Source organism: Taudactylus pleione, unplaced genomic scaffold (assembly GCF_031769625.1).
Source record: "Taudactylus pleione unplaced genomic scaffold, aTauple2 ptg000105l, whole genome shotgun sequence".
In the NCBI taxonomy this organism is placed as follows: domain Eukaryota; kingdom Metazoa; phylum Chordata; class Amphibia; order Anura; family Myobatrachidae; genus Taudactylus; species Taudactylus pleione.
This window is the reverse complement of record NW_028284507.1, coordinates 7,367,716-7,380,733: the sequence shown is the minus strand read 5'-3', so window position 1 is coordinate 7,380,733 and position 13,018 is coordinate 7,367,716. Positions and strand designations below refer to the sequence as shown.

Here is a 13,018-nt window from a genome sequence, read left to right as displayed (position 1 = left end):
TCGGGCAATATATGCTCATATTCAGTCAAATGCTTCAGAACTCATTGGACGGCGCTTCACAGTGCAGATGGACAATGACCCGAAGCATACTGCAAATGCAACCAAAGAGTTTTTTAAGGCTAAAAAGTGGAATGTTATGCAATGGCCAAGTCAATCCCCTGACCTGAATCCGATTGAGCATGTATTTCACTTGATGAAAATGGAAAATGCCCCAAGAACAAGCAGGAACTGAAGACATTTGCATTAAAGGCCTAGCAGAGCATCACCAGGGATGAAACCCAGCGTCTGGTGATGTCTATGTCTAGTCCTGTCAGACTTCAGGCTGTAATTGCCTGCAAAGGATTTGCAACAAAGTATTAAAAAGTGAAAGTTAGATTTAGGATTGTTTAGTTTGTCCCATTACTTTTGGCCCCTTAAAAAGTGGGAGGCACATATAGAAACCATTGTAATTTCTATACCGTTCACCTGATTTGGATGTAATTACCCTCAAATTAAATCTGAAAGTCTGCAGTTAAAGCACATCTTGTTTGTTTCATTCCAAAGCCATTGTGGTGGTGAATAGAGGCCAAAATATGAAAAATCTGTCAATGTCCCAATATTTATGCACCTGACTGTATGTACACATACTATGTGCATATATATATATATATATATATATATATATATATGTGTGTATTTTAAGGATACAATTTATAGACTTATTCTAGTCGTGAGAACGCCATAATGGGTGTCACTTGCTCAGACCCACAAGACACTTTCATCTTTATACACAAACCTTTCTGCCACACTTGCCCCGTGAATGGTTACCCACTGACCACCTCTGTATATTTTAATCCTTGGCATCTTCCAGTGTGATTTTTCTACTATGTGCTGTATCTCCAGTTTTCAAGTTTTTTTTCCATAGTCCTTTATATCTGAGCAATTATCAAGTAATAAAAATGTAAACCTCATGATTGATTAAACCCAAAAAAATACCCTGCTCCTACACTAAGATTTTTTTTAACACAAATTACTTATAATTATAAAATATCTACAGACTGGCAGCTCCCCCAGAGCGGATCTCCTGTCAGTGCAGGATCTTAATTCAACATATACAAAACACAAATGCCAAAAAGGCATCTACAGTGTAATATTAAGTCAGACTCCAGTTGTAAAAGTCAACAAAAATGTACATGATATGGATTTGCTTCTCTAGAATCCATGTAGAGTCAAATGTACTCATGCACCAGAGGTTCCACTTAAAGAGCCAGAGGGATGGAAAAACAACTTGGATCAATAGATCCTCCCAATGTGGGTTTATTCTTTCGTAATCAACGCTCAAACCAGAAGCACCCAAAGAAATGGCCATAAGGCCACTCAAGTAGTATTTTTAAAATAAGTATTTAAAAAAAAGATTCTTGTAATGTAAAAATATGATTACATAACACTATTATAGGATGCAGTGTGACCCCAGTTATGGTCAGGCCCCTGTCTCACCTAATAGAGGGTGTGTGCTCTTGCCAGTGGCGTTCACCTAGTGGTGGTTAATTCTGGACCTAATGATTTGTCTGTGGTTCAATAGAGATGTCATCCCTCTCCTGAAGAATGAGAGCCCATTAAGGTCTCAGTCCTATTAGGTGCAAGTTTAAGAATGTGAGTTTGTATCATGAACCTCTCAAACATCTCTCGAATGCGTGTACCTGAGCCAATTAGAAATGGCAATTTGCAGTAGTCGCCGTGAGGGTGCGCAACGTGACCTTGAAGAAGTGCATGAAAGAATGTGGAAACCATCCTGAACCCCTAAAAAGGTGACAACTGATATAGCAGGAGCATATAATTTATAAAATGTTAGAATAAATACTTTTACCTCTCTTCTGCGAGTTCAAAACCCCTCCTAAAAATGTAACACTCCCACATACCTGTCCCACCTCATTTACACCTCCACACACCTGTCCCACCTCATTTACACCTCCACACACCTGTCCCACCTCATTTACACATCCACACACCTGTCACACTTCATTTACACCTTCACACACCTGTCCCACATCATTAACACCTTCACACACCTGTCCTACATCACTTACACCTCCACACACCTGTCCCACGTCATTTATACCTCCACACACCTGTCCCACGTCATTTACACCTCCACACACCTGTCCCACGTCATTTACACCTCCACACACCTGTCCCACGTCATCAACACCTCCACACACCTGTCCCACGTCATCAACACCTCCACACACCTGTCCCACATCATTTACATCTCCGCACACCTGTCCCACGTCATTTACACCTCCACACCCTTGTCCCATGTCATTTATACCTCCATACACATGGAAAGAAACCACGCTACTGCTGCTGTGTGGTGTAATAATTGTGCTGAATTGATCCCAATAAAAAAAGCTCTGAATCACAAATGTGCATTTATTAAAACAGACAATGATATAAAAAATTTCAAATCTTGATAGCAATTTGAAAAGTTGATAATCAGACCCAGTTTATATGTTAGATCCACATATGGATAGTCTTTACTTGAGTTCAAATTCTATACGTAACGTGAATGCTCACCACTTATCAGTGCACTGAACTGTAGCCACGAGTATCCGACTTTGTTTTCTCCAGTACGGAGTTATGTACTCAATATATCCAATCCAGTGGGTAACCTACTGTGCAGTGGCGTTAGATAGGTACTTGTCGTGCGACAGTTACCCCTTCACTCGTGGGATCTTACAGCAGCGCTGGGTGGAATGGGATTGAAATGCCGGCGGGTAAGTACCCTAACCCTCCCTTAGTGGTGCCTAACCCTAACCTCCCCCCCTAGTGCCTAACCTTAACCTACCCCCAGGGGTGCCTAACCCCCCTTACCGCTCCCTAAACCTAAGCCTCCCGGGGGGTGCCTAACCCTAAGCCTCCCCCCCAAACCTAACCCCGCTAGACTCCCTAATCCTAACCCTCCCAACCAAAACCCTCCCCTGCAGCTAACGTTAAGGGCGCCTCGGACTTACCTTCATTCAGGATGGTGTCCTCGGCGTTCCGGTGTCGGGATTATTATAGGCGTCTGTATTTCAATGCCTATCATAAATCCCTAGCCGGCATTCCGCTGTCGGGATTGCGCCGGTCACATGTCTACATACCCGCTGGGTGCAGGAGAGCTCATTCACCTGCCGTGGGATACAGGTGGCATCAGCAGTGTGCTGGATATATTGATGTCTTTTATTAGATACATTTTACAATGTTTTTTATACCATTGTCTGTTTTAATAAATGCACATTTGTGATTCAGAGAAGCTTTTTCTCAATTAAGCACAATTAAGAAATTAAGTTCAATTAAGCACAATTATTTCACCACGCAGCAGCAGTAGCGCGGGTTCTTCTATGTAGTTTTCTCTTTTGAATGTCAGATCAGTGACTGACACTGAGGGGTACATTTACTAAAGTGACAGTTTTTAGAAGTGGAGAAGTTGCCCATAGCAACCAATCAGATTCTACTTAACATTTGACTAGCACCTTCTAGAAGATAATATCTAGAATCTGATTGGTTGCTATGGGTAACAGCTCCACTTTTAAAAACTCTCACTTTAGTAAATTTACCCGAGTCTTGCAGCACTGCTGATTGTGTAGGAGTTTATCAATTTGATCTCTCACTGGTTTTTATCTACATATTTAAATTGTATATATTTTTTTTCTATATCACTTCAATTGTGTTCTACAAGCGCCAGGTGTAGACGGAGGACACCAGTATAACCGATAAACCTCAGTTTATTTTCATAAAACCTTCACACACTTGTCCCACACTTGTCATTTACACCTCACCATATCTGTCCACATCATTTACAGCTCCACACACCTGTCCCACATCATTTACATCTCCACACACCTGTCACACGTCATTTACACCTCCACACACCTGTCACACGTCATTTACACCTCCACACACCTGTCACACGTCATTTACACCTCCACACACCTGTCACACGTCATTTACACCTCCACACACCTGTCACACGTCATTTACACCTCCACACAACTGTCACACATCATTAACACCTCCACACACCTGTCACACATCATTAACACCATTATTTAGCTTTTTCACCTGAAATCTGTCTTTATTGGCCAAATTATTCTACTTAAACCCCTCCCAAGTGCATGATTATTCATTAAGAGGAGTGTACCAGGGGTTCCGCACTGTGGGCCTGATTCAGAGATGGACGCTAATGCAATTTTCACGCAGATCAAGCGATTGTTTGCCATTGCGCATGTGTATGCACTGCGCTGCGATCACATTGCGATCACGCATGTACCGAGGAATCCATCGCTAAGTGAGTGACAGACTGCCAGCGTTTGGGGTGGGGGGTGGTCACAAACGCAGACGTGCCTGTCCGTTTAAACACCATTACATGGGCGTGCATAAATTAGCCACTGCTATTGCATACGCAGCTCTGCATGTCAGAAGAGCACCCAGGGCTGCGGCAGGTCACACCTGCCGCAAGGGTAAGTATGCCGCCAATGTGCTTCGATGTTACCGATGTTTACATAGGTGTGCGTCGTCGCACGCAGGTAAGAAGGCAGTAGTAGGTGTCTTTATGCTCAGGTGATCTTTGCTAACTGCATATTTTCGCAGCTGCGTTGCATACGAAAACGCAGCTGCGAACGCATTAGCGTCAGTCTCTGAATCAGGCCCAGTGCCCTGACATTTTTACCTTAACATAAAGATTTTTCCTACCTTTTCACCTGCTCAGGTGGGTGCGCACAAAAAAAACACGTCCTAAAAATCAATGCGAGTTTGGAATTAGATTGCAAATGGAATTCGCAGTACTATTTTGCCATAAGATAGGCTCGCAGCACCCAACACGCAACTAATAGGGTTGAGCTCTAAAAGTCTGTCATATTTATTTATAGCCTAAAACTGAGCTGTTGCCATGCTTGAAATGATGCAAACCTCTGCTCTTGACTTCTTAATGTAATTTGTTTAAAGACGCTAGTATTTTATGCAGGGTCCTTTGTTTTACTCAATTGTACAGCAAGCATGTTCCAGGTATAGACGGAGATGTATCATACCTTCTAAAGAGCACAGGTGGAGAACCAAGCAACCAATTAACTTCTAGCAATGATTTGAGTCTACTTGATAAATGATATCTAGAAGCTGATTGGTTGTATGGCCAACTTCTTCCATTGACCTATTTAAAAGGTTTGAATCATCTTCCCCATAGACTATAATTGTGGTTTTGTTGTTATTCATCCTATTTGATTTAAATATTTCAGAATTTCTTGTTTTCCTGTGTAGGCCTACTTCAAGGTCCCCAGTCTTTTCAAGTTAGGAATGATGGAATGGTTAAAGGTCTTGCTGATAATGCCAGTATCCTAGAGCTGAAGGCGGAGCATCCATCAAAGGGTCCATCCAGTTGCAGTTCCTTTCATAGCAGCGAAGGAGAAGGAACGGACCATGAGCCAGATCTTCTGGACTGCAGTGGATCAAGACCACTCCTAATGGAGTCCGATGAAGAAGAAGGTTCTAAGAAAGTCAAGGATACACCATTTGAAAAATGTACTGAGGAGCTGCTGTCCAATCAGAGCTCTCATGTATTCACACCACCAGAAAGAATGGTCCAGATACCTGCAGGAGGCTTCACTACAGAGTTTGATGTCTTTGCCACAGCACCTTTCAGGAGTACCAGGTTGTCGCAGGATGATTCTGATATATTCACCAATGCACCATTTGTGGCCAAGGCCACTGCTACTTTGAACCTAGCAGAGGAACCTGATGTGTTTCTCAGAGCTCCTTTCTCACGGAAAATAAGTATTGAAGATCCAGCTCCAATTCCCGCTTCTCCAGCACAGCCATCTCTCCTAGGGCTTGACTTGACACCCGTGAGTAATTCTACATTCCAAAATACAGACTTGATGGTAGGTGGTAGTTCTATGAAGCCTTCATACACTGCTGAAAACCTCTATGCACATTCCAACACAAGCATCGAGTCTCCAGAAGCCTCTCTGTATCTAAACACTTCTAAGGACTCGCACAGTGCACAGAACCATAGGATCCCTGGGCATGAGACATCCCAGGAGACTGTGTTTGGGGCTGTGGTAACAAAACCATTCCGCCCTCAGTCTTTGTCCAAGTATTCCCGACACTACAGTCCTCAAGAAGAGCAGCCCATGGTTGCTCAGCCCATTGCTGCTTATAAAGTGGTGTCTCATGCTGCAAAGTCCTCGGTGGCTGGATCGGTTCCCATCACCGCGGTCACTTACAGAACTTCAGAGATTGCAAGCCCAGATCCATTTGGCTCTGCTCCCTTTCCTGCCAAAGCTGGAAGACAAAACCCATAAAATGCAGCAACGTTTAAGCTATGTCTCTTAGAAATGCCCCAAACCCCCCCAAAAAAACTTTTCGTAATGCACTTCCTGTTAATGTATTAACCCTTTCCTTGCTACTTGCAGTATAGTACTGCTCTTGTTAACACAGATAGTGGCTTAATTAAAGTGTACCTGTTGCTTACCCATGGTGGAGACAGCCATTTTCTGGTCTGTTCCAATATATATATATAGGAGTGCAGATAATCAATGAATTATGAAATGGTGATGCCATTGGCTTCCAGTGACTAAGCAGATTGCATTCTCCAAATGGCTCCCTTCCGGTGTGTGTAGATGACAGAAGCACTTTAATTTTCATGCCCTTTCTTTCCTAAAGCAAGAATACTGAAGCGCTATAAATGAAATAAATCCATTTTCCCCTCTACCTTTCTTTAGCCACCTCCGGTTCATAATGGGTTGATTTTTTTTAATGGTTTTGTTTCTTGTCATTTTGTGTTTCGTTTAGGATGTGTTAAAAACATTAGAAATTGAGGTGCCTTATTTATGGAGATAAACAACTTTGTCTTGTGTGTGTAATGTTTGGGGTTTTGAGAACTTCCTACCCAAGGCAATGACTTCAATAAAATCTGCATCGTTATGGGATTAGATCACCAGCCCCTAAAAATAATGATCCTTCATCTCAGCCTTTGCTTTTTGTTACCCTTAATTGTATATACTTTTTTATTTGTGTTTTTTTCTGATCTCAGTTAGTGTTCTTCCTAAAATATTACTAACACTTGAACGGAAAGGCTGCTGACGACCTCTCAGTGTTGCCCACCAATCACTCTGTGAGCTGCCTAACCTATATGTTATGTACAACTGGTTTCATTGCAGAAACTTACATTTAGGCTTAGAAATTAATCTCTCTCTACTGATTTGTGGTGGGCTGTACTATTTAACAGTGCACTGTCATGCAGGCAGCCATTTTGTGGACTGAACCAATATTTAAAATAATGCATTCACTATTAACTAGTGCCTCAGAAAATATTGATCGCAAGTACCTTGCAAGTTCTTAGTAAATTGTTAGACTAAATTGTTGTTTTAGGTGAGCTGACAAAATGGCTGCCACCAAAGTGTGTAGATGTCAGACGCTCTGGTATAGCATGCTCTGAGTTGCAGTGTCCATGAATATGTTCGCTTTAGCCTTTTTCTCAAAGTATTACTGACAATCATTACTTTCCCAAGAGTATCCAATTCCTTATTTATTTTCATTTTTACTTGTCTAGCTCTTTGCTCCTTCCACTGATAATTCTTTTTGGTCTCGCTTGCTGCATATAACTTCATAACACTGAATCTTTCTTGTTGGGGACATGCGCCTCTACTGGTGATTCGTCAGAATGCAGAAATCAACAATCAGTTACTACTTATTCTGGAAATTTGTGTGTAATTCTTAATGTTTTCAGCCAACTACTATATCTCTAAAGGTTAAATCAAGGTAGATAAAGAAATAACCTAGGCAAAACTAAACATGAAATTAAATCTAGCAAATCTCTGAAGCAATCTCTGGTTTTAGTGCATTGGCCAGCTGCAATCTCACTATTATTGGTTCAGGCCACAAAATGGCTCCCTCCACTGTGTGTGTGTAGGCAACCGGAGAATTGTTACGTGCACAGCTAAATCAATATAGAAAGGAGGATAATCCCATAAATCGAAATTGCAATGAAAAATCAGTGTTCACAACATAGACTGTTATTACAATGTGACAAGTCCTGTCACACGAGCTTTCATCAGATTGTACTGTACATTCAGGTGTTGTTAATTATTAGTCATTGGCAACACACTGTTGGTGTAATACTATGTAACCTGGCTCTTGTATATTATATGTGATCACTTACCACAGAGCCAGGACCTGCATTTGTTTTTGTGTACCAACGTGTAGCTCCTCTGCATTCCTTAAGGGGTAAAAATGACTTGATGGTTAACAAAGAATAAACTTTCATTCACCTGACTAGAAGTCTGCCTGCTTATTTATTCATATTGGAATATATCTTTACATTTGTCCTTTTTTTTTTGCACAGTTTAAACAACTGTAAATTTAAAAATAACATATTGCAGCCTTGCTTTTAATTATCAGTCAATTATGCTAAAGAATGTATCAGACAAAAATATCAAATTAAGGAAATGGCTACAATACTCTGTTGGATTAATTTAAGAGCACAATAAAATCTACACATACAGCACAAACCGTGTCAATAGCACAGAGCAATTCTCCATACAATATAATTTTTTATACCAGATTAACATAGACATTACCAGGCACTAGTGTCCCACATGCAAAATTACCTCTAAGCGGCCCTTATATGGCGTGATAAATCAGCCAATCCGACAGATAGGTACGATTTGGCTGCTATATCGCACCGTGTATGGGCATGATATCGAATAGTGCACGCACCCGTGGGGTCGTACATCGCACCCCCAGATCTTACTGCAGGTTCAGTTGATCTGGGGATGCGATGTGCGATCCCATGCAGCACTATGTGGGGGGGGAGCCAGCATATCTGGTGGTTGGCCCCCCGTTGCGTTGCATACCGCACCGTGTATGGGCCGCTTTAGACATGCAATAAGATTGTGAGGCTGGACACCTATTATATAGAATGCTAAACAGTAAGCCTATCATTTGCATTTTGCAGCAAATACAGAGATTTGTCAGACCAGGCAACATGTTTCCAATTTTCAACTGTCCATTGTTGGTGAGCCTGTGCCCACTATAAGGGGCCCATACATCTGTCACTGATTGCTGCAATTCCCAGATTCCCTGACTCCTAGATCGGGGGAATTTCCCCCTTCCTGGCAGGTTGGAGATTTTTAACATGCAGAATGAACCCGATTCCCTGGAGGATCGCCGATCATCGGCGTATTGGATCAGCATCGGGGAATCGGGAATTGCAGCGCTGATGTGTGGCCCACATTAGTCTTCAATTTTTTGCAGACAGGATTGGAACCTGGTGTGTTCTTCTGCTGTTGTAGCCCATCTACTTCAAGGTTCGATGTGCTGTACCTTCAGAGATACCCTTCTGCTTACCACTGTTGTAATGCATGGTTATTTGAGCTACTGTCACCTTCTTGTCAGCTTGAACCAGGCCGCCCATTCTCTCACCTCATTAATAAGAACTAACACTCACTGGCAGGTGTTGTCTGATTTGCTCATCAGTCTCTTCAAGCTCTGGAGTCTGTTGTGTGTGGAAATCCTAATAAATCAGCAGCTTCTGAGATACTAAAACCACTTTGTATGGCACCAACAGTCACTCCACAGCCAAAGTCACTTAGATCACTTCCCAGTTCCTGCATTTTGTCTGAACAACAACTGAACCCCCCTGACCATGCCTGCATGCATTTATTTATTGAATTACTGCAACGTGATATTTGCTTTAGTAGTCATACTGGTGAATGTAATAAAGAGGCTATGGTATATGTGTGTGTGTGTAATATATATATATATATAATATATACACACACACTGTATGGACAAAAGTATTTGGCCACGGTGGTTAATAACTGAATTAAGGTGTTTCAATCAGACCCGTTGCCACAGGTGTATAAAATCAAGCACCTGGCCATGCAGTCTCCATTTGCAAACATTTGTGATACAAAATGGGTCATTCTGAAGAGCTCAGGGACTTCAAGCGTGGTACTGTGATAGGATGCCACCTTTGCAATAAGACGGTTTGTGAAATTTCATCCCTGCTGGATATTCTACGGTCAACTGTAAGTGATATTGATAGAAAGTGGAAGCGTTTAGGAACAGCAGCAACTCAGCCTCAAAGCGGAAGACCACGTAAAATCACAGAGTGAGGTCAACGACTGCTAAGGCGCATGGTGCGTAAAAGTCGCCAATGCTCTGTTGATTCCATAGCTGAAGAGTTCCAAACTTTCACTGGAATTAATGTAAGCACAAAAACTGTGCGGTGGTAGCTTAATGGAATGGGTCTCCATGGCCGAGCAGCTGCATGCAAGCCTCACATCACCAAGTCCAATGCCAAGCGTCGGATGGAGTGGTGTAAAAGCTCTCCGACACTGGACTGTGGAGCAGTGGAAACGTATTCCGTGTGACGAATCACGCTTCTCTGTTAGGCAGTCAGATGGGCGAGTCTGGGTTTGGCAGATGCCGGGAGAACGTTACCTGCCTGACTGCATTGTGCCAACTGTGAAGTTTTGTGGAGGAGGGATAATGGTATGGGGCTGTTTTCCAGGGTTTGGGCTAGCCCCCTTATCCCCAGTGAAGGGTAATCTTAATGCTTCAGCATACCAATACAGTTTGGACAATGCTATGCTTCTAACTTTGTGGCAACAGTTTGGGGAAGGCTCCTTTCTATTCCAACATGACTGTGCCCCAGTGCACAAAGCAAGGACTATAAAGACATGGTTTGGTGTGGAAGAACTTGACTGGCCCACACAGAGCCCTGACCTCAACTGCATCGTGCACCTTTGGGATGAACTGGACTGGAGATTGTGAGCCAGGCCTTCTCATCCAACATCAGTGCCAGACCTCATAAATGCTCTACACAATGAATGGGTACAAATTCCCACAGAAAAATGCCAAAATCTTGTGGAAGCCTTCCAAGAAGAGTGGAAGCTGTTATAACTACAAAAGAGGGACAAACTCCATATTAAAATGTGTGTGTGTGTGTATGTATATATATATATATATATATATATATATATATATTTATTATATTTGAATACAATGTATATACACGGTCTAGTCACATTACTATGACCACCTCCTACCTGTCTCTGTCGGGATCTTGAACCTGTCGGGCAGCTGCTGTCGGGATTTGAACCGGCGACTAAACAGCCGCCGGCATTTCAATCCCATTCCGTCTATAACGACAGTTCAGCGAACTCTGCTGTGTATGGGGCTCCGAAGCAAACGGATGGTCACTGCACCTATGCTAATGAAGGTGCATAGACGGAAAATGCTTAAATTTTCATGCCTGTATCAGAATTGGACCTCCACTGATTGGCGAAGGGTTGCCTTCTCCAATGAGTCATGTTTTCTGCTTCATCGAACGGATGGACGTTGGTGTGTCAGGCAAGAAACATCGGAGAACAAACACCCTGCAACCATTGCTGGAAGAACACAAGCTGGTGGTGGCAGCGTTCTGGTCTGGGGAATGTTTTCATTGCATTCTCTGGGCCCACTCATCCATGTGGAAGGCACCCTCAACAAATTTGGTTATGAATCCATCCTTGCAGAGCACGTACACCCATACATGCTGATTGTCTTTCCTGAGGTGGATGGGATCTTCCAGCAAGACAATGCGACATGTCACACGGCTAGAAATGCCCGACAGCGGTTGGACGAGTACCTACGAACTTCAAGTACTTCCCTGGCTCCCTAATTCCCTGGACTTGAACCCAAATGAGTATCTGTGGGACCACCTCGATCGTTGTTTGTTCTATGGATACTCCACCACGCACCCTCCAGCAGCTGTGGGATGCACTGCAGTCAGCATGGCTCCAGATACCTGTGCCAACCTACCAGCACCTTATTGAGTCACTCCCAGCCCCTCTAGCTGCTGTCTGTGCTGCACACGGCGGTTACTCTGGCTATTAGCTGGTGCTCATAATAATGTGACTCGACTGTGTATATGCATGTATAATTATAGACAGATAAAGCATAGAAGAAAATCACACACATTCCAATAGATAAATAACGGGTGCTGTAATCACATAATCCTGTAATATTGCAATGCTATGTTCAAAAAAGTCTTTAGTAGAATAACTTAATTCAATACAGAGCCATGATCTTCTTAGATATAATGACAATGGTCATAAATATTTCCAGCAGCATGATACTTATCAAAAGGCCTTGTAGCAGCAATGCAACCATTAAAGTTGGCCCCTGGTCCGACGGCCATAGCAGCAATACAAACATTAAAGCTGGCCATTCAATGAACCACCGAAACGGCCGTCGGGCCAGGGGCCAGCTTTAATGGTGGTTGCATTGCTGCTACAAGGCATTTTGAGAAGTATCATGCTGCTGGAAATATTTGTGAACATTGTCATTATATCTAAGAAGATCATGGCTCTGTATTGAATTATGTTATTCAACTAAAGACTTGCTTTTTCATAAAAGGTGGTGTGCTGGTCTCTGTGCTCTTTTGAGCATAGCATTGCAATATGTATAATTATTTATATTATATATATATATATATATATATATATATATATATAATCACATACAGAAAGATGTGGCACTCAGGGCTTTGAAAAAAACACGCAAACGACTTCCAGCAGTGTCATGCCAACAGTAAAGCATCCCGAGACCACTGATGTGTGGAATTGCTTCTCAGCCAAGGGAGTGGGCTTACTCACAGCCATGAATAATGAATGGTACCAAAACATCCTCCAAGAGCAAATTCTCCCAACCATCCAAGAACAGTTTGGTGACTGCCTTTTCCAGCATGATGGAGCACATTGTCATAAGGCAAAAGTGATAACTAAGTGGCTCGGGGAACAAAACATCAAAATTTTGGGTCCATGGCCAGGAAACTCCCCAAACCTTAATCCCATTGAGAACTTGTGGTCAATCCTCAAGAGGCGGGTGGACAAACAAAACCCACAAATTCTGACAAACTCCAAGCATTGATTAGGCAAGAATGGGCGGCCATCAGTCAGTATGTGGCCCAGAAGTTGATTGACAGCATGCCAGGGCTAATTACAGAGGTCTTGAAAAA

At 42.6% G+C, this 13,018-nt stretch overlaps 1 protein-coding gene across 9 annotated transcripts in view; it reads left to right on the top strand.

The window, feature by feature from the left end:
• AAK1 (AP2 associated kinase 1) overlaps positions 1–8,277 on the top strand; it is a 148,697-nt gene extending 140,420 nt beyond the window's left edge. For all 9 annotated transcript variants that reach the window (XM_088470816.1, XM_088470815.1, XM_088470813.1 and 6 more), the window contains one exon: positions 5,272–8,277. In XM_088470816.1, the coding sequence (XP_088326942.1) occupies positions 5,272–6,314 (1,043 nt within the window). In that variant the 3' untranslated portion in view covers positions 6,315–8,277. The remainder of the gene's footprint in view (positions 1–5,271) is intronic.
• The last annotated feature ends 4,741 nt before the right edge of the window (positions 8,278–13,018 follow it).